The sequence below is a fragment of the Grampus griseus genome, assembly GCF_964374135.1.
Source record: "Grampus griseus genome assembly, chromosome: 8".
In the NCBI taxonomy this organism is placed as follows: Eukaryota; Metazoa; Chordata; class Mammalia; order Artiodactyla; family Delphinidae; genus Grampus; species Grampus griseus.
In genome coordinates, this window is record NC_139002.1 from 101,863,380 (window position 1) to 101,887,006 (window position 23,627).

At 38.4% G+C, this 23,627-nt stretch overlaps 1 protein-coding gene across 1 annotated transcript in view; it reads left to right on the top strand.

Moving 5' to 3' along the window:
- The first annotated feature begins 1,060 nt into the window (after positions 1-1,060).
- Positions 1,061-23,627, top strand: part of LOC309825509 (organic anion transporter 7) — a 34,090-nt gene continuing 11,523 nt past the window's right edge. Inside the window, exons 1-5 of the mRNA XM_082659092.1 lie at positions 1,061-1,648; positions 2,305-2,408; positions 17,691-17,845; positions 17,948-18,116; positions 19,243-19,366. Of these exons, the coding sequence (XP_082515218.1) occupies positions 1,247-1,648; positions 2,305-2,408; positions 17,691-17,845; positions 17,948-18,116; positions 19,243-19,366 (954 nt within the window). The 5' untranslated portion in view covers positions 1,061-1,246. The remainder of the gene's footprint in view (positions 1,649-2,304; positions 2,409-17,690; positions 17,846-17,947; positions 18,117-19,242; positions 19,367-23,627) is intronic.

Below are 23,627 nucleotides of genomic sequence, written 5' to 3' on the forward strand. Positions count from 1 at the left end.
TGTTAAGTGAAAAAAAAAACAGAAAGAAGCCAGATACAAAGGCCCACATATTTTATAACGTGATTTCTATGAAATACATAAATTAGGCAATTCCATAGCGACAGATGTAGATTAGTGGTTGCTAAGAGTTAGGGGTAAAGTGGGGAATGGGGTGTGACTCCTCGTGGGTACAGGTTTCTTTTGTGGTGACAAAAATGTTCTGTAATGAGAGCGTAGTCATGGATGCACAACTGTGAACAAACAAAATCCATGTAAGTGTATATTTTAAAGAGAATTACGTGTTATATGAATTATACCACAATAAGGCTTCAAAAAAATTTTAATGGAAAATTTAGTGCTAACAAAGGTGACAGTTTTCCTATATTGCTCTTCAGTTCCTCCATAGCACATTGTACATTTGCCATACATATGTTTTATAATATCAGATTGTATTATTTACATACCTCTCCCTTACTCACCATAGCCTTACACTTAAAGACCTTGCCTAACACAATGCTGTATTCCTAGAACAGAGCAGGTCCTCACAAATGTTATCCGAATGAATCCATAAGCCTGTAAAAAATAAACTTCTCTATGCACTGACTTAGCCCTCTGCCCTCCATCACTACCCACCCTGACCCCATTTTGAGTCATTTATTTTCAATGTGAAATCATGGTTTGATTTGACTTTCAGCAGAATAATGTCATTTACCAAAAGAAAAATATTGTATCATATTTCACTTGCTTTAAATGAACTCAGGACTATTTTCATTAACTCTTTTAATCAAAAGTCAGTACTAAAAAGCAAAGCACTTACTTTCAGTACTTTTCACAGAAAAACAAAACACGTTTCACTTTCGAGTCTGATAAATGACATGTTCTGAAAGGGACTGCAAACCATGTAGCAGGTTTATTTTATTTTATTTACAGATGTGTAGCTCAAAGTCCAGTGTCACTTTGGGACACTGCTGATAAAAAGAATTTTCACAAAGTAGACCTTTAAACAGTTTTGTCAATTGCTGGAAGCAGCTCAGCAAAATATTTCTCTGTGACTTTAAAGAAGACAGTTACCGACCTGATCCCCAAACAAGCTGGAGAAATAGCTTCCATGGCCTTGCTGTGAAGGTGAGACAGGGCCCATTGAGCTAATACTGAGATCAGGATCAATACACACTTAGTGTGTGACATAGTGAAAGGAAACTTTTTCTCCCTTTGAACTTCTCTAAATAGTCATTTTGCCTCCCCTTGGGGCTCACTGCTCAGCTCAATGGCCTTTCAGGACCTCCTGGATCAAGTTGGAGGCCTGGGAAGATTCCAGATCCTTCAGATGGTTTTCCTTTGTATCTCCAGCCTCATAGTGTACCCTCATATTCTATTGGAGAACTTCACTGCAGCTGTTCCTGGTCATCGCTGCTGGGTTCACATCCTTGACAATGACACTGACTCTGCTAATGGCACTGGGACCCTCAGCCAGGACACCCTCCTGAGAATCTCCATCCCACTGGACTCAAACCTGAGGCCAGAGAAGTGTCGTCGCTTCCTCCTCCCCCAGTGGCAGCTCCTTCACCTGAACGGGACCTTCCCCAACATGAGTGATCTGGACACAGAACCCTGTGTGGATGGCTGGGTGTATGACCAAAGCTCCTTCTCCTCCACTGTCGTGACTGAGGTAAGAGGCCCCATTTACATCTTATGAGTGCATGGTCTGGGTGTTTAAGGGTAACAGAGTAATGAACAAGCTTCTAGAATTTTTAGTCACTATTAGGTGCTCATTCTTCATTCTTTCAGCAAATATTAATTACTTCTTTACTGAATGCCAGACACCTATATATTTCATGAGTCTAATGAACTCAAAAATAGATGTGACCTTGCTATTATATGGCTTTTATTATTTAAAAGACCAAAGGTTAAGCAAGTAATTTATGCGATGTGTTTACAAGGTCAGTAATGCTCAGCCTGGCTTGAAAATTAGAAATATCAGGGATATTGATCAAAACCTCCAAGCGCTGTACCCCAGAGCAACCATATGAGAAGATCTGTAATGAAATTCTGGCATCAGTAAATTTTTAAATCTCCTCAAATGATTGCACTCTGTGGCCATGTTTGAGGATCACTTATTATGGAATTAAAAAAGGCATAAATATAACCAACAGGTTTAAGCTGATACCTGAATGATAAAAGTCAACTAAAGTAAAAAAGGAAGCTGGAGAGGAAAAAAGGGCTGAAACAAAGAAACGTGTAAATCATTTAAACTGTTTCAATCAGGTTTCCACTGAGGGGTCATAAGTTGTGGAGCTCTCCTTTGTTGGTTTCCTTCTCTTCCAGTGGGACCTGGTATGTGAATCTCAGTCACTAAAATCAATGGCCAAATTCTTATTCATGGCTGGAATGCTGGTGGGAAGCATCATATATGGCCATTTCTCAGACAGGTGAGTGTCTCTGGATCACAGCTCTCTTTACTCATGTATTTTCATGAACTCATAAATCATTCTTCAATTAAGCAACACTTATGATTACTGTAGCTTTGTAGTATAGTCTGAAGTCAGGGAGCCTGATTCCTCCAGCTCCATTTTTCGTTCTCAAGATTGCCTTGGCTATTCGGGGTCTTTTGTGTTTCCATACAAATTGTGAAATTTTTTATTCTAGTTCTGTGAAAAATGCCAGTGGTAGTTTGATAGGGATTGCATTGAATCTGTAGATTGCTTTGGGTAGTAGAGTCATTTTCACAATGTTGATTTTTCCAATCCAAGAACATGGTATATCTCTCCATTTATTTGTATCATCTCTAATTTCTTTCATCAGTGTCTTATAATTTTCTGCATACAGGTCTTTTGTCTCCTTAGGTAGGTTTATTCCTAGGTATTTTATTCTTTTTGTTGCAATGGTAAGTGGGAGTGTTTTCTTAATTTCACTTTCAGATTTTTCATCATTAGTGTATAGGAATGCCAGAGATTTCTGTGCATTAATTTTGTATCCTGCAACTTTACCAAATTCATTGATTAGCTCTAGTAGTTTTCTGGTAGCATCTTTAGGATTCTCTATGTATAGTATCATATCAGTATGATACTGGCACAAAAAACAGAAATATAGATAAATGGAACAGGATAGAAAGCCCAGAGATAAACCAACACACCTATGGTCACCTTATTTTTGATAAAGGAGACAAGAATATACAGTGGAGAAAAGGCAGCCTCTTCAATAAGTGGTGCTGGGAAAACTGGACTTTTACATACTGTAAAAGTATGAAATTAGAACACTCCCTAACACCAAATACAAAAATAAACTCAAAATGGATTAAAGCCCTAAATGTAAGGCCAGACACTATCAAACTCTTGGAGGAAAACATAGGCAGAACACTCTATGACATAAATCACAGCAAGATCCTTTCTGACCCACCTCCTAGAGAAATGGAAATAAAAACAAAAATAAACAAATGGGACCTAATGAAACTTCAAAGCTTTTGCACAGCAAAGTAAACCATAAACAAGATGAAAAGGCAACCCTCAGAATGGGAGAAAATATTTGCAAATGAAGCAACTGACAAAGAATTAATCTCCAAATTTTACAAGCAGCTCATGCAGCTCAATATCAAAAAAACAAACAATCCAAACCAAAAATGGGCAGAAGACCTAAATAGACATTTCTCCAAAGAAGATATACAGACTGCGAACAAACACATGAAAGGATGCTCAACATCATTAATCATTAGAGAAATGCAAGTCAAAACTACAATGACACATCATCTCACACCAGTCAGAATGGCCATCATCAAAAATTCTAGAAACAATAAATGCTGGAAAGGGTGTGGAGAAAAGGGAACCCTCTTGCACTGTTGGTGGGAATGTAAATTGATACCCCCACTATGGAGAACAGTATGGAGGTTCCTTAAAAAACTAAAAATAGAACTACCATACGACCCAGCAATCCCACTACTGGGCATATACCCTGAGAAAACCATAGTTCAAAAAGAGTCATGTACCAAAATGTTCATTGCAGCTCCATTTACAATAGCCAGGACATGGAAGCAACCTAAGTGTCCATCATCGGATGAATGGATAAAGAAGATGTGGCACATATATACAATGGAATATTACTCAGGCATAAAAAGAAACGAAATTGAGTTATTTGTAGTGAGGTGGATGGACCTAGAGTCTGTCATACAGAGTGAAGTAAGTCAGAAAGAGAAAAACAAATACCGTATGCTAACACATATATATGGAATCTAAGGAAAAAAAAGGTCATGAAGAACCTAGGGGTAAGACGGGAATAAAGACACAGACTTACTAGAGAATGGACTTGAGGATACAGGGAGGGGGAAGGGTAAGCTGGGACAAAGTGAGAGGGTGGCATGGACATATATACACTACCAAATGTAAAATAGATAGCTAGTGGGAAGCAGCCGCATAGCACAGGGAGATCAGCTTGGTGCTTTGTGACCACCTAGAGGGGTGGGATAGGGAGGGTGGGAGGGAGGGAGATGCAAGAGGGAAGATATATGGGAACATATGTATAGGTATAACTGATTCACTTTGTTATAAAGCAGAAACTAACACACCATTGTAAAGCAATTGTACTCCAATAAAAATGTTAAAAAAAAACACTTATGGCAAATTACACTGCCCTGGGGCTTCCTTGCTCCCCAGGGATCTAGAAACACAAACAAATGGAGAATTACAGTCCATGTGGTGAGGGCTATTTTATCAGCTGTGAGCACTGTATATGGGATACAGAAACAACACCTCCATCAGACATGGGAGCATTTTAGGATGAGGTTTAGAACAGAGGTGCCACAACATGTGGCTTATAAAGACGAGAAAGAGGTACCTATGGGAACAGAGAGGAAGATGTTTCACATCATGAGATTCAACCTGCTCAATGATACAATATGGAAAACAGTGGTGCACGCCTTAGCCAGGGGGTCGTGTTCAGTCCCTCTTATCTGAATGCTTGTGGATTTTCAGACCATGGTCATCATGTCCCTGTTTCTCAAGTGTGATGGGTAGACATTCCTAAGAAACCTGCGTTATACATAGCAAAGTGTCTTGGTGGTGTATTCCAAAGATCTTGATTTTTATTTTTGCTGAAACATTACTTTAAAGGTAAATTTTTCAACCATGTAGGGAATTAATCTAATGACAACTTCTGTCACCATTTGTGGTATTAGAAATTGGAATACCCTGTGCCTGACCATACCACTTCTGAATTAGACAGCCAACCTTTGCCACCACCCAAGCCTGTCTCCTCTAAAGGGTATGGGGAATTAAGGTGCCCCTTACCACTACTAGCATAATGCCATCTGTTATCTCAGGTGAAAACTGTGAATTCTGAATTTATGACCTTATAAAAGGTACCTTATAAAAGTTTTCAGAGTCAGAATGTTCATTTCTAACAGTTCTATAACACAGAACTACTCATCTTGCAGAAATAAAAATAAAACAATATATCTATGCTGATTGATTTTTGAAAAAGCTTCCAAGACCATTCAATGCGTAAAATATGGCCCATTTAACAAATGGTGCTGTGACAATTGGATATCCACATGCAAAAGAATGTGAATAAACCTAAAACCATAATAAATTTTAACACAAAATGGATTAGCAACTTAAATATAAGATCTAAAACTATAAAACTCAGGAAAAAACAGGTGGAAATCTACATGACTTTGGGTTTGGCAATGTATTCTTAGATATAATATCAAAAGCCTGAGTAACAAAAGAAAATATATAGAGATAGGACTTCATCAAAATTAAAAACTTTTGCACATCAAAGGACATTATCAAGAAAGTGAAAAGATAACCTATCTGATGGGAGAAAATATTTGTAAATCATATATAAAGAATAGATAGGCAAATAGACCAATGGAATAGGGTTTAATATCTAGACTATACAAAGAACTCCAACTCAACAACAAAAAGACAAAATACTCAATTTTTAAATGGGCAAAGGACTTGAATATACATTTATTTTATGAAGTTATACAAGTAGTGCATAAGTACATAAAAAGATGCTCAACATGATGTCATTTAAAAAAATGCAAGTCAAAAACCACAATAAATGGGCTTCCCTGGTGGCGCAGTGGTTGAGAGTCCGCCTGCCGATGCAGGGGACACGGGTTCGTGCCCCGGTCTAGGAAGATCCCACATGCCACGGAGCGGCTGGGCCCGTGAGCCATGGCCACTGAGCCTGCGCGTCCGGAGCCTGTGCTCCGCAATGGGAGAGGCCACAACAGTGAGAGGCCCGCGTACTGCAAAAAAAAAAAAACCCACAATAAAATGCCACTTCACACCTACTAGGATGGCTATAATTCAAAGAAAAAAAAAGGAAAATAACATGTATTCACAAAGATATAGAGAAATTAGAATCTTGTACATTACTGATGGGGAGGTAAAATGGTGCCACCACTATGACAAATACTTTGGGAGTTCTTCAAAAGCTAAATTTAGGGAAACCACACGACCCAGCATTCCACTGCTAGGTATAAAACAGAAAGAACTGAAAACAGGAACTCAAACAGATAGCTTATACAACAACATCATTGCAGCATTATTCACAATAGCCAGAAAATGAAAACAACCCAAGTATCCATCAACAGATGGATAAAATGCCATATGTACATACAATGGAAATTGTTCAGCCATAAAGGAAATAAAGTTCTGAATCATACTAAAACCATGAAAACATGTAAAGTAAAATAAGAAAAGACAAGACAAATATTTATGATTCCACTTATATAAAATATGTAGAATAGGAAAATTCATAGAGAATAATGTAGAATATAGATACCAGAAGATGGGGAGAAAGAGGAATGAAGAGTTATTGCTTAATGGGTACAAAGTTTCTGTTGAGGATTTTGAAAAATTTTGGCAGTAGCTAGTGACGATGGTTGCACAACATTGTAAATGTAATTAATACCAGTGAGGGATCTATACAGTCAAAAGTGGTTAAAATAGCAAATCATATTTTATATATTATACTGAAATTAAAAAGAAACTTAATCAAGAGCATGAGAAGACAAACCACAGACTTGGAAAAAATACTTGCAAAAGACACCTGAAAAAGAATCGCTATCCAAAATATACAAAGAACGCTTAACAAAAGGAAAATGTACATTCCAATTTAAAAATGGTCAGAAAACTTGAAAGGCACCCCACCAAAGAAATTATACAGATGGTGAATAAGCATATGAAAAGATGCTCCACAACATATGTCATTAGGGAAATGCAAACTAAAACAATGATATACTACTGCACGCCTATTAGAATGGCAAAAAGCAAAACACTGACAACACCAAATGCTGACAGAGATGAGGAGCAACAGGAACTCTCTCTCATTCGTTGCTGATGGGAATGCAAAATGTTACAGCCACGTTTGAAGACATTTTGTCAGTTTCTTACAAAATTAAGCACACTCTTGGCAAATAATCTAACAATCAAGTTCCTTGGTACTTTCTCAAAGGACTTGAAAAGTTATGTCCACACAAAAACCTACCTGTAGTTGTTCATAGTAGCTTTATTCATAATTGCCAAAACTTGGAAGCAACCAACATGTCCTTTAGTAGATGAACGCATAAATAAATTGTGTTACATCAAACCACAGAATCTTACTCAATGCTAAAAGTAAATGAGCTATCAAGCCATGAAAAGACATGGAGGAACCTTAGATATGTATCACAAAGTGAAAAAAGCTAATCTGAAAAGGCTACATATTGTGTGATTCTAACTATATAACGTTCTGGAAAAGTCAAAACTATGGAAACAGTAAAAGGATAAGTAGTTGGTAGGGGGGGAAATAAATGAATAAGCAGTGTACAGAGGTATTTTAGGACAGTGAAACTACTCTTTATGATACTGTAATGGTGGGCACATGTCATTATACGTTTGTCAAAACCCATAAAATGTACAACACCAAGAGTGTAACATAATGTAAACTATGAACATTGGGGGATAATGATGTATAATTGTAGGTTCATCAATCGTATCAAATGGATCTTTGATATTTAAAATCCTTGTTGGTTAGTTCCAAAATTTGTCTCATCTCAGGAGAAGATTTGAAAGATTTCCATTCTCTTGGGAATGAGTTCCGTTTTCTTGGTTCTTCACATATCAAGATATTTTGAATTATATCTTGAATATTATAAATATTAAGTTGTGAAGATTCTATTTTCCATTATTATTCATCAGTAATACTGATTCCTTCATTTTAGCAAGTAATTTTCATGCCTGAAATTAAACTAAAAACTGTTTCTTATGCAGCAGCTCTGACCTCAGTTTAGATCTTTGTCCTTAGTTGAACTTATTCTGCAAGTGTATGTTTCAGGGGCCATCTGGGGGATGTGTGGTAGACACAATTTTGGGATCCCCTCTTTACCACTTTCCCTTGCTGGAACCCCCACTTTTCTCATTGTTCCCAGTTTCCCACCATCTGTGCCCTGATTCTCCAGATTGCAGGATGGCAGGTTTTTTTCATGCACCTCATTCACTTTACTGTAAGGACTGCACCTTATTCTGGGCTAAGAGCCATGGAAACAGGATGTTCTTTATATTGTTCTCCCTCTGCTCTTATCTGAGAGAGTATACACTCCCCATTACAGTCTATCTGCTTTTGTTCACTCTCACCTATGTTCCAGTAGCTCCTTTTTGTGTATGTACCTGCATTATATTTCTTTTCTGAGGGAATGGAGGGCAAATAGTAGGGTTTAAGGCCTTTATTCCTGGAACCAGAAATGTATGCATCAGAGGCTTTTAAGAGGAGTATTATAATAGAATATTTTAAACCTAATTCTTGAATCTCCATTGATAATTAACTGAGAGAGCCAGAATCATGTTAGGGAAGACATTTTAAAAGTCTGTCAAAATAGGCCTTAGGAAAGATGGTGGGAATTTGAATTAGGAAGATGTCCGCAGAAATGGTAACAAATAGCTGGATTTGGGTCATAATTTGAGGACAATGTGGTAGAACTTCCTGATGCTTTCAGATTTTTAAGGAGGTGATGGTGTGGCAGAGGGTCAAGGAAGATATCTATGTGTCCAGGCTGAGGAAATGGATGAATGCTGATACCATTTAGTGAGATGAAGGGAATGAGGCACATATAGAGGAGAAAGTCAAGACTGCTGTTCTGGGGGAGGTGGCCAAGATAATTGGAGTAGGAAGACCCTGAGCTCACTTCCTCCCTTGGGCACACCAAAATTACAACTATTTACATAGCAACTATTGATAAGAAAGACCAGAATCTAGCAGGAAAAAAATCTTTTACAACTAAAGATATAAAGAAGGAACCAACCACAAAAAGACAGGGAGGAAGGGCAGAGATTCAGTATAGTCAATACCTATACCCCCAGGTGGGTGACCCACAAACAGGGAGGATAATTACAATTGCTGAGGTTCTCCCCAAGAAGCCAGGAGCCCAAACTTTACATTGATCTCCCCAGCCTTGGGGTCCTGCATCAGGAAGATGAGCCCCCAGAAGGTTTGGCTCTGAAGGCAAGCAGAGCTTAATTTCAGGGGAGCCAGAGGGTTGTGGGAAATAGAGACTCCACTATTAAAGGGCTCACACAAAATCTCACATGCTCTGCGATGCAGTGCAGAAAGAGAAATTTGAAAGGAGCCTGGGTCAGACCCACTTGCTGATCTTGGGGAGCCTCCCAGAGACGCAGGTAGTAACTGGAACTCACCCTGGGGACATAGACACTGGCATCAGCCATCTAGGGAGCTCATTCTACAATGTGGACACTGCTGCTGGCCAGTGCCATTTTGGAATCCTCCCTTTCCCAGAACCTGGCCCTGCTCACCAGCTTGTCAACACCAGTACTGAGATGCCTCAGGCCAAGCAACTAGCCATGTAGGGACACAGCCCCACCCACCAGCAAGAGAGCAGCCTTAAGATCCCCTGAGGCCACAGCCACCCCAGCACACATCCATTTCCACCAGAGGACCCAGGACCCAGCAACACACACCAGTGTGCCATCACTAGACACAGGACACCCAGGGCCCTGCAACCAGAGAATCTGGAACCCACCAGATGGCCAGCTTCACCCACCAGATGGCCAGCACTAGCCCTGGGCCAGCCACACACATGGCAGTGGACAGGCATCAACTCCAGGACCCACTGGGCCCCAGCCCTGCCCACCAGCAGGCAAACTCCAGCCCCAGGACCATGGCAGCTCCACTGCTCACCATGTCAGGACCCAGCCCATTCACCAGCAGGCTAACACCAGCTCCAAGACACCTTGGACCCCTCAGCCAGCTGCCCCAGGATCCAGCCCCACTCACCAACAGGCCAGAAACAGCTTTAGAATAACCCAGACCTCACAGCCAGGTATGTCAGGAACTGACCCAAACGACGAGCAAGTCAACACTAGATCTGGAACACTGGTCAAAAAAGCAGCCACCCCAGAACACACCCACCAGAGGGTCAGCACTAGCCCTGGGACAATGCAGGACTCTGCATCAGCCTCCTTACAACAGAGCCCAGCCAACCAGCAGCCAGCAGCCTCTGCACAAGGCAGGGCCTGGCAACCAACTGGACTGGGGACCAGCAACTCCTATGAGACTGTGCACAGTAGGCATCCACAACAACAGAAGGACCCATGCAGCCCACATAGGGGGCACCTCTAGAGCATATAGCTCTGGTGACCAAAGGGAGTTGCACCGCTGGCATGGATAGGACAACTCCTACAAAAGGCCACTTCTTCAGGTCAGGAAACATAACCAACCTACCAAATACATAGAAATAAAAACAGCAAATTATAAAGAGAGCTAGCACATATATATGGAATCTAAAAAAAATAAATGTTCTGAAGAACCTAGGGACAGGACAGGAATAAAGATGCAGACAAAGAGAATGGACTTCAGGACATGGGGAGGGAGAAGCTGGGATGAAGTGAGAGAGTGGCATGGACATATATTCACTACCAAATGTAAAATAGACAGCTAGTGGGAAGCAGCCGCATAGCACAGGGAGATCAGCTCAGTGCTTTGTGACCACCTAGAGGGGTGGGATAGGGAGGGTGGGAGGGACATGCAAGAGGGAGGAGATATGGGGATATATGTATACATATAGCTGATTCACTTTGTTATACAGCAGAAACTAACACACAATTGTAAAGCAATTATACTCCAATAAAGATGTTAAAAAAAACCCCAGCAAATTAGGCAAAATGAGGAAACAGAGGAAAGACATTCCAAATGAAGGAACAAGATAGACCCCAGAAGAACTAAATGAAGTGGAGATAGCCAATCTACCCAATAAAGAATTCAAAGTAATGATCATAATGATGATCAAAGAAATTGAGAGAAGATTGGATGAACAGAATGAAAAGTAAGAAGCTTTTAACAAAGAGTTAGAAAATATAAAGAAGAACCAAACAGAGATGAAGAATTCAATAACTGAAATGAAAAATACACTAGAAGGAATCAGTAGAGTAAGTGATAAAGAGGAAAAAATCAGCAAACTGGAAGACAGAGTAGTGGAAATCACTAAAGCTGAACAAAAGAAAAAGAAAAAACAATAAAAAGAAATAAGTACAGTTTAAGAGACCTCTGGGACAACATCAAGTGGGCTAACATTCACATTATAAGGATCTCAAAAGGAGAAGAGAGAGAGAAAGGGGCAGAGAACATATGTGAAGACATAATAGCTGAAAACTTTCCTAACCTGGGAAAGAAAAGAGACAGCCTGGTCCAGGAAGTACAAAGAGTACAAAACTCAAAAAATAAGAAACAAGAAAATTGTGAAAGGAAAAATCTCATTGGTTAAGGCATATATACAGTAAAGGTAGTAAATGAACCAGGTATAAAGCTAAAGGTTAAAAGAAAATTAGTTAAATCATCTCTATGTGCAATAAGTATTTAAAGGATTCCAAAAACAAAAAGAGGGGTTCCCTGGTGGCGCAGTGGTTGAGAGTCCACCTGCCAATGCAGGCGACGTGGGTTCGTGCCCCGGTCCGGGAAGACCCCACATGCTGCAGAGCAGCTAGGCCCGTGAGCCATGGCCGCTGAGCCTGCACCTCCGGAGCCTGTGCTCCACAACAGGAGAGGCCACAACAGTGAGAGGCCCACGTATCGCCAAAAAAAAAAAAGATGTAAAATATGACATCAAAAACCATAATTGTTGGGGGAGGGGAGTAATAATGCAGGGTTGTTAAAATGCATTTAAGTTAAGAGATCAGCAGCTTAAAATAATCACACATATAGAGAGACTGATATATATATATACCTCATGGTAACCAGAAACCAAAAACCTACAATAGATGCACTCCCCACCTCCCCAAAAAAGAGAAATGAATCCAAAGATAACAATAAAGATAGTAAAACCTATCACAGGTAAAATCAAATCACAAGGGAAGAGAACAAAAGAGAAGAAAGGAACAAAAAAGAACTATAAAAACAATTAACAAAATGACAATTAGTACATACCTAACAATAAGTATTAAAAATGTAAATAGACTAAATGCTCCAATTGAAAGACATAGAGTTGCTGAATGGATACACACACCTAAAAACAGACCCCTATATATGCTGCCTACAAGAGACTTACTTCATATCTAGAGACACATACAGGCTGAAAATGAGGGAATGGAGAAAGTTATTCCATACAAATGGAAATCAAAAGAAAGCCAGAATAGCAATACTTATATTAGACAAAAGAGACTTTAAAACAAAGACTGGGCTTCCCTGGTGGTGCAGTGGTTGAGAGTCCGCCTGCTGATGCAGGGGACGCGGGTTCGTGCCCCGGTCTGGGAAGATCCCACATGCCGCGGAGCGGCTGGGCCCGTGAGCCATGGCCGCTGAGCCTGCGCGTCCGGAGCCTGTGCTCTGCAACGGGAGAGGCCACAACAGTGAGAGGCCCGCTTACCGCAAAATTAAAAAAAAAAAAAAAAAAAAAAAAAAACAAAGACTGTAACAAGAGGCAAAGAGGGCCATTTCATAATGATCAAGGGCTCAATTCAGGAAGAAGATATAAAAATTATATATATATATATATATATACATACACAAATATATATGTATGTATGTGTGTGTATATATATATATAAAACATAGGAGCACCTAAATACATAAAGGAAATATTTACAGACATAAAGGGAGAAATCAACATGGCACAATAATACTAGGGGACTTCAACACCTCAATCACACCAATGGAGACATCTTCCAGACAGAAAATCAATAAGGGCTTTAAATGACACATTAAATCAGATGGAGTTAATAGATATATATAGACTATCCCATCAAAAAGCAGCAGAATACACATTCTTTTCAAGTACTCATGGAACATTTCCCAGGATAAGTCATATGATAGGGCACAAAACAAGTCTCAGTAAATTTAAGAAAATTGAAATCATATCAAGCATCTTTTCTGACCACAATGCTGTGAGACTAGAAATTCAATACGAGAAAAAAACTGCAAAAACCACAAGAATGTGGAGGTTAAACAAATGCTACTAAATAACCAATGGTTCACTAAATAAATCAAAGAAGAAATTTAAAAATACCTAGAGACAAATGAAAATGAAAACACAACAATCTGAAATCTATGGGATACAACAAAAACAGTGCTAAGAGGGAGTTTTATACAAGCTTACCTCAGAAAACAAGAAAAATCTCAAATAAACAACCTAAACTTACACCTAAAGGAACGAGAAAAAGAAGAACAAACAAAACCCAAAGTTAATAGAAAGAAAAAAATCATAAATATCAGAGCAGAAATCAATAATACATTAAAAGTATCACAAACCACGATCAAATGGGACTTATCCCAGGGATGCAAGAATGGTTCAATATCTGTAAGTCAATCAATGTGATACACCACATTAACAAACTGAAGAATAAAAATCATATGATCATCTCAATAGATGCAGAAAAACCTTGACAAATTCAACATCCATTTATGATAAAAAAGAAACCTCTCAACAAAGAGGGAACATACCTCAACACAATAAAGGCCATATGTGACAACAACACAATAAAGGCCATATGTGACAAGCCCATAGCTAAGTAGCATCATACTCAATGGTGAAAAATTGAAAGCATTTCTAGTAATATCAGGATGAAGACAAGGATGCCCACTCTCACCAATTTTATTCACTTTTATTTACATAGATTTGGAAGTCCTAGTCACAACAACCAGTTGAAAAAAGAAATAAAAGTAATCCAGGGCTTCCCTGGTGGCACAGTGGTTGGGAGTCTGCCTGCCGATGCAGGGGACGCGGGTTCGTGCCCCGGTCTGGGAGGATCCCACATGCCGCGGAGCGGCTGGGCCCATGAGCCGTGGCCGCTGAGCCTGCGCGTCCGGAGCCTGTGCTCCGCAACAGGAGGGGCTGCAGCAGTGAGAGGCCCGCGTACCGCAAAAAAAAAGAAAAAAAAAAAAGTAATCCAAATTGGAAACGAAGAAGTAAAACAGTCACTGTTTGTAAATGCCAAGATACTATACACAGAAAATCCTAAAGATGCTACCAAAAAACTACTAGAACTCATCAATGAACTTGGCAAAAGTTGCAGGATATAAAATTAATACAGTAAGTTGCAAACTTTCAAAGATGCGAATGTGCCCAGAGTAAGGGCGAAGAGAGAGAAGAGGAAGAAAAAGTAACTGAAGAACCAAAGAGATTCATGATGCAGGAAATGGCAAGGGGATTTTCTTTCTTTGAGGAGGCACTGTTAGTTTTTGAGACACAGGACCAAAATGTAGAACAGTACATGAAGTTTGCAGCAGCCATTCAGAACGGAATCCAGTGCTACTGTGTCATCTATGATGAGAAAAAAAAAAAAAAATCTACTACAAAGACATCACTGGATTGTTTTTTCAAGAGGGTAGATAGAATTGAATCTAGCAAGGAACCAGAAGCTGTGCCGTCAACCACACCCATGAGTGTAACTGCAGCTCGCCCTCCATCTCCTATTGCTGACGATCTTTCAGCTCTACCATCTCCCACCTCCCCTCCCTCCTCCAGTCAGTAACTCTTCTTGCCTGTTCACTTGATGCCAGCTCCTGTATGCCAGCTGTTGTGCTGTACTACTGTACTTTTCAAGGTACTGTACTATAAGATTAAAAACGTTTTCTTTATTTTTGTGTTTGTTTTTTATGCATTATTTGTTTGAAAAGTATTATAAACCTATTACAGTACAGTACTGTACTGTACAGCTGATTGTGTTAGTTGGGTACCTAAGCTAACTTTGTTGGACTTACGAACAAATTGGACTTACGAATGTGCTCTCAGAATGGAACCCATTCATATGTAGGGAACTTACCGTATACAGAAATCTGTTGCATTTCTATACACTAACCAAGAATCTATCAGAAAGAAAAATTAAGAAAACAATCCCATTTACAATTGCAACAAAAAGAATAAAATTCCTAAGGATAAGTCCAACTGAGGGAGTAAAAGGCCTGTACTTGGAAAATTATAAGGCACTGATAAAAGAAACTGAAGACAACAAAACAAATGGAAAGATAAACCGTCCTCAAGGATTAGAAGAATAAATATTGTTAAAATGACCATACTGCCCAAGGCAATCTCCAAATTCAATGCACTCCCTATCAAAATACCAACGGTATTTCTCATAGAACTAGTAAAAATAATTCTAAAATTTGTATGGAAACATGAAAGACCCTAAACAGCCAAAACAATCCTGAGATAAAAGAACAAAGCTGGAGTATCATGCTCTCTGGTTTCAAACTATACTACAAAGCTACAGTAATCAAAACAGTATGATACTGGCTCAAAAACAGACACATAGATCAATGGAACACAAGAGAAAACCCAGAAATAAACCCACATTTATATGGGCAATTAGTCTCATCAAAGGAGGCAAGAATATACAATGGAAAAAGACAGCCTCTTCAATAAATGGTGTTGAGAAAACTGGACAGCTACACACAAAAGAATCAAACTAGACCACTCTCTCACACCAAGCACAAAAATAAATTTAAAATGAATTGAAGACTTATATGTAAGGCCTGAAACCATAAAACTTCTAGAAGAAAACATAAGCAGCACACTCTTTGACATGGGTCTTAGTAATTTTGAGGGGCGGGGTGTATGTCTCCTCAGGCAAGGGAAACAAAAGTAAAAATAAACAAATGGGACTACATCAAACTAAAAAGCTTTTACACAGGGAAGGAATCTATCGACAAAATGAAAGGCTACTACTTAATGGGAGAAGATACATACAATAAGGGTATAATATCCAAAATATACTGGAATTCATAGAATTCAACATCAAAAAAGCAAACAACCTAATTAAAAAGTGGGCAGAGGATCTGAATAAACATTTTTCCAAGGAAGACATACAGATGGCCAACAAACACATGAAAAGATGCTCAGCATCAGTAATCATCAGAGAAATGCAAGTCAAAACCACAATGAGAAACCGCCTCACATCTGTCAGAATGGCTATTATCAAAAAGATAATAAATTGATGAGGATGTGGAGACAAGGGAACGCTTATGTACTGTTGGTGGGAATGTAAATTGGTACAGCCACTATGGAAAACAGTATGGAGATTCCTCAAAAATTAAAAATAGAACTACCGTATGACCCACAAATTCCACTCCTAGGTATTTATCTGAAGAAAAAAAAAGCAATGATTCAAAAAAATATATGCACCCCTAAGTTCATTGCAGCATTACTTACAATAGCCAAGATATAGAAGCAACCTAAGTGTCCATCAATAGATTAATGGATAAAGAAGATATGTTTTATATATATATATATATATATATATATATATATATATATATATGAAACATATGAAAGAATGAAATCTTGCCATTTTCAACAACATGGATGGACCTAGTGGGTATTATGCTAAGTGAAATAATTCAGGCAGAGAAAGACAAATACTGATTTCACTTAAATGTGGAATCTAAAAAAGAAAACAGTGAACAAACATAACAAAACAGAAGCAGTTATAGATACAGAGAACAAACAAACAGGTAGTTACCAGAGGGGACAGGTGTGTGGGGAAAGAAATAGGTGAGGGAGATTAAGAGGTATAAACTTCCAGGTGCAAAACAAATGAGTCAAGGGTATGAAATGTACAGTGTGGGGAATAGAGTCAATAACAATGTAATATCTTTGTATGGTGACAGACGATTTATCGTGGTGATCATTTTGAAATGTATAGAAATATGGAATTACTATGTTGTGTAACAGGAACTAACACAGTGTTGTAGGTCAATTATATTCCAAAAACAAATTCATAGAAAAAGAGATCAGTTTTGTGGTTACCAGAGTCGGGCATGAGGGGAAGGGCAACTGGATGAAGGCAGTCAAAAGGTAGAAATTTCCAGTTATAAGATAATAAGTACTAGTGATGTAATGTATAACATGATAAATATAATTAACACTGCTGTGTGTTATATATGAAAGCTGTTAGTACGGTAAATCCTAAGAGTTCTCATCACAAGGAAAATTTTTTTCTATTTCTTTAATTTTGTATCTATATGAGATGATGAATGTTCACTAAACACTGTGATAATCATTTCATGATGTATGTAAGACAAATCATTATGCTGTACACCTTAAACTTGTCCAGTGCTGTATGTCAATTATATCTCAATAAAACGGGGGAAAAAAGGAAAACAGAAAAAATTTTAAAATAAAATAAAAATAACAAAACATCCCCTAAATTTCAAAGTGTGTCTTCTTTTTGTTCATTTCTACAACAGGTTGTTACTATTACTATATCTAACCTGTTTCCATTTCTCAGGTTTGGGAGGAGGTTAATGCTCAGATGGTGTTTGCTCCAGCTCGCCATTACTGACACCTGTGCAGCCTTTGCTCCCACCTTCCTCATTTACTGCTCCCTACGCTTCTTGGCTGGGTTTTCTACCATGAGCATCCTGACAAATATTTCTGTGCTTAGTAAGTCAATACTTTGGGTCTTTGACATTTTCCAAGCCTTAACTTTGACTTTGAAACTCTAACTTTGTTTGAAGTCAAAATCCTGTTTGTGTTTTCTTTCAGTTGTAGAATGGACAGGGCCCCAATTCCAAGTCATGGGAATGACCATGTCCATCTGTGCTGCTTGCATGGGACAGATCGCCCTAGGAGGAATAGCTTTTGCCATTCGAGACTGGCACACCCTTCAGCTGGTGTTTTCTGTACCATTATTTGTCTTCTTTCTTTCCTCAAGGTATAAGCTTTCTTACATCCTTTGTCTTAGAGGATCCTAGATGCAAGGTACCTGAAATTAGGATGCAAGAATTCTGGGTGGTCTTAGTCAACACTTGAGCACATGCTCTGCTAATCTGTGCCCTATGTACAATTAAAGAAGCAGAACGGGTAGGGTTGCCAGATAATACCCAGGGCATTCAGTTAAACTTGAATTTTAGATAAAACAACAAACTTTTTGTATAGTACGCCAAATATTGTATGGAGCATAGTTACGCTAAAAATTATTCATTGTTTATATGAAATCTCTACTTACCTAAGAATTCTGTATTTTCATCTACTAACCAGATAAAATACAGTGTCTCATTAAAGTAAAATTTCAAATAAACAGCAAATACTTTTTAGTGTATGTCCAAAATATTGCATGGGACATAGTCACACTCAAGAATTACCCATATTCACTGTTTATCTGAATTCAAATTTAACTAAACACAGTGGGTTTTCTTGTTGTTTGGGGTTTTATTTATTTATTTATGGCTGCCTTGGGTCTTCATGCTGCGCGCGGGCTCTCTCCAGTTGTGGCGAGTGGGGGCTACCCCTCGCTGCGGTGCGCGGGCCTCTCATCACGGTGGCCCCTGTTGTTGCAGAGCACGGGCTCCAAGGAGCATGGGCTTCAGTAGTTGTGGTACACAGGCTCAGCAGCTGTGGCTCGTGGGCTCTAGAGCACAGGCTCAGTAGCTGTGGCGCACGGGCTTAGTTGCTCCGCGGCATGTGGGATCCTCCCGGACCAGGGCTCGAACCTGTGTCCCCTGCATTGGCAGGCGGATTCCCAACCACTGCGCCAGCAGGGAAGCCCAAACACAGCGTTTTATTTGCTAAAACTGATAATATCCCCCTGAATAATGGGGGGAGGGCACTATGACTCCAACTCTATATTCCCGGCAGTCAGTGAAGGTGTACTGCATAGAGAGGTCATCTTCACAGCTTCCTAGTTATGGTACAAAAGAACCTAAGTTTATATTTCCTGGTATAACAAAACAAGAGATAGGTATTAGATGGGAGGGGAGAGGCATTTCAGGAAAAAGCCTCTGTGAGAAAAAAATGGGCAAATGAGAGTTGATGGCACCTCTGTCCTCTTCTTTGATCAGGTGGCTGGCAGAGTCTGCTCGGTGGTTGATGATCACCAACAAACCCGAGGAGGGCTTAAAGGAACTCAGAAAAGCTGCTCACAAGAATGGAAGGAAGAATGCTGGAGACGCTCTAACCATGGAGGTGAACAGGAGAGGGAGTTGGTTATGGAATATAGGAAACACATGACCTGACATATACACTAGTCGGCGTCCATAAAGTGAATAAAGGGTGGGAACACTGGTGTGGTTTGGGATCTTCTTACCTCATTGCCCTGGTCTTCAGTAGCTGTCAACAGGGTTTGAGTGAACATTAGGATGCTCATACCGAAAGGACTGGATGGAGATATTTTACTCAACAGAGGCAGATCACGCATATATGTGGAAGCTAGAAAAATGGTACAGTGTTTATGATTGTAAAGGTTGTTATTGTTCTCACTTCGTGTTAGAGAAAGTAACCGAAACTAATCCATTTCTTTCCAATTAACACTTCAATGTTTTTTTTTTCAGGATAGTAAGGCAAGTTGAAGGGCAGCTTAGTGACCATGCAGAACAGAGCATAAGGAGGCTTATTTGTCAAGTCAATCATATATGCTTCCATTCATGGTATATTTACTGAAAGGGCATTCTGTTCTATATAGGAAATATGGTAATGACCACAATAGTCCAAACCCCTGTTTCGTGGCGTTTACATTCTACTTATTACAAGTTCCAAGAACATGACTGAGTGGAAATGCTTCAGAGAGACCTTTCTCTTTTTTTATTTTCCTCCCCAGGTATGGAAGGCAGACGCTACTGTGTGTCACAAAGTAGACCATTCATCATGTCATGAATGTATAAATTATTTATTGAAAAATTATCATGTAGTAGGCACGGTGCTTGCTCATGAATAGCTGTATGAGTCAGAATTCCATTTTTCACAGAGTTTTAATATTAAAAAGAGAAATTTTAACATATATTTTAAAATAACTTTTATTGTGGTCAAAATGCATGGAATGAAATCTAAAAATTTTAACTGTACAATACAGTATTGTTAACTATAAGTACAATGAGCTCTAGGACTTCTTCATCTTGCATGACTAAAACTCTGTACCCATTAAACAACAATTTCTCAATTCCCTTGTCCCCAGTCCCTGATGACCACCATTCTACTTATTGTTCTATTATTTTAATATTTTAGATACCTCCTATAAGTGGAATCCTGCAGTATTTGTCCTTCTATGAGAACTATTTATCCTTTTGTGACTGACTTACTTCACTTAGCAAAATTTTCTGGATTCATCTATGATATAGCATATGGCAGGATTTCCCCATCTTTATGGTTGAATAATATCCTATGGTATGAACATACTACATTTTCTTTATCCATTCATCCGTTGATGGGCACTTAGGTTGTTTCCATATGTGAATAGTGTGGCAATGAATATGAGTATGAAAATATCTCTTCAATATCCTGTGTACAATTCTCTTGGCTATATAACCATAATCGATATTGCCAGATCATATGGTATTTCTGCTGTTAACTTTTTTTGTTTGCAACGATAAGAGAATGAAAAGAATGCTAATAGAGACAAGGAGAAATCATCTGCCCTCATTTAACAGGAAAAAGAAAGTGCTAGGAGCTAGACAGCCAAAGAGAAGCAATAAAACATTTCTGCAAATAAGTTCAATTACATGTGTCATAGATTTTTAAAAAAACACTTTACTGAGGTATGATTAACATACAAAGAGCTGTACATATTTAATGTACACAACTTGATGTATTTGCAGATGAGTATACATCTAAATATCATCACCACAGTTTACACAATAAACATATCCATTACCTCCTAAAACTCTCTCTGCCCTTTATTCATTATTTTTTTGTGATAACACTCAACATAAGATCTACCCTCACAGCAACTTTTAAGTATACGGTACAGTATTATAACCCTAGACACTAGACTGTAAAGTAGATCCCTAGGATTGATTTATCTTGCACAACTGAAACTTTGTACTCTATGACAAATATTTCCCCATTTCTCACATCCCCCAGCACCTGGCAAACACCATTCTACTCTCTGCTTCTTCGAGTTTGACTCTTTCAGATTCCTCGTATAAGTGGTATCATGTAGTATTTGTTCTTTTGCACATGGATTATTTTACTCAGCATAATGACCTCTATGTTAATTATGCTGTGGAAAAGGGTGGAATTTCCTTTTTATTGCTGAATAATATGCCATTTTACATATATATATGTATACACACACACATATATATATATTTTCTATTCATCCATGGATGGACATTTAGGTTGTTTCCATATCTTAGCTATTGTGAATAACGATCCAGTGGACATGTGAGTGCAGCTATCTCTTCAAGATCTTGATTTTAATTCCTTTGGATATATACCCAGAAGAGGGATTACAGGATAATATACTAGTTCTATTTTTAATTTTTTGAGGAAACTCCATACTGTCTTCATAGTGGCTACACCATTTCACATTCCTAACAGCAGTGTACAAGGGTACCCTTTTCTCCACATCTTCACCAACACTAATTACTTTTTTTTATAATTGCCATCCTAACTGGTGTGAAGTGATAACTCGTAATTTTGATTTGCCTTTCCCTAACAACTAGTGGTGTTAAGCACTTTTTCATGTACCTCTTGGCCACTTGTATGCTGTCTTTGCAGAAATGTGTATTCAGTTCGTATGCCAATTTTTAAATTAAGTTATTTGGCTTTTTTACTATTGAGTTGTACGAGTTTCCTATGTATTTTGGATATTAACCCTCGATAAGACATATGGCTTGCAAATATTTTCTCCCATTCTGTAGGTGCTTTTTCATTTCGTCAGTTATTTCCTAGCTGTGTAGAAGCTTTTCAGTTTGATGTATTTAGTACGATTTGTCTATTTCTTCTCATGGCCTGTGCTTTTGGTGTCACATCCAAAAAATTATTGCTAAGACCAATATCAACAAACTTTTCTCCTATGTTTTCTTTAGGAATTTTACAGTTTAGATCTTACATTTTAGTCTGTAATCCATTTGTGTTGATTTTGTGTATAGTGTAAGTTTCCAGTTTCATTCCTTTGCATGTGGATATCCAGTTTTCCCAGCACCATTTATTGACAATATCCTGTCCCCATTGTGAATTCTTGGCACAGCTGTCAGAAATCAATTGTCTGTATGTGCATGAGTTTATGGCTGGGCTCTCTATTCTGTTCCATTGGTCTATATGTCTGTTTTTTTGCCAGTATCACACTCTTGGTTACTGTGGCTTCGTAATATATTTTGAAATCAGAATATGTGATGCTTCCAGCTTTGTTTCTGTTCAAAAATGCTTTGACTGTGGGGACCGTCTATGTTTCCATATGAATTTTAGGATTGTTTTTTCTATTTCTGTAAAGAATGCCATTGGGATTTTGACAGGGATTTATTGAATCTGCATATTGTTTTGCGTTGTATGGACATCTTAACAGTATTAATTTATTTGTTTAATCCATGAACATGATGTCTCTCAATTTTCTAGTATCTGCCTTAATTTCTTTCTTCAGGGATTATAGTTTTCAGTATACAAGTCTTTCATCTCCTTGGTTAAGTTTATCCCTAAATACTTTATTATTTTGATGCTACTGCAAACAGGATTGTTTTCTTAATTTTATTTTTAGAGAGTTTGTGGCTGGTGTATAGAAATATAACTGATTTTATATGTTAATTTTGTATCCTGTAACTTTACTGAATTCATTTATTAGTTCTAACAATTTTTTGGATATGTATTAGGGTTTTCTACAAATTAGATCATGTTGCGTTCAAACAGAAAATTTTACTTCTTCCTTTCTGATTTGAATGCCTTTTATTATTTTTTTTCTTACCAAATTGCTCTGGCCAGGACTTCCAGTCCTACATTGAAGTGTGATCCTTGTCTTGTTCCAGATCTTAAGGGAAAAGCTTTCAGTTTTTCACCATAGAGTATGATGTTAGCTGTGGGCTTTACATACATGGCCTTTCATGTAAGTTCCTTCAATACCTAATTTGTTGAGAATTTTTACCATAAAAGTGCATTGAATTTTGTCAAATCTGTTTTCTGCATTTATTGAGGTAATCACACGATCTTTAGCCTTCATTCTGTTAATTTGGTGTATCGCATTGATTTGCTTATACTGAACTATCCTTACATCCCAGGAATAAAGCCCACTGGGTAATGGTGCACGATCCTTTCAATATGCTGTTGAATTTGGTTTGCTAATATCTTGATGATTTTTTCAACTATGTTCTTCCGGAATATTGGCCTGCATTTTTCTTTTCTTTTCTTTTCTTTTCTTATGGTATCTTTGTCTCACTTTGGTATCAGGATCATATTGGTCTGACAAAATGAGTTTAGAACTGTCCCTGTCTTCTATTTTTTGGAAGAGTTTGAGAGGATT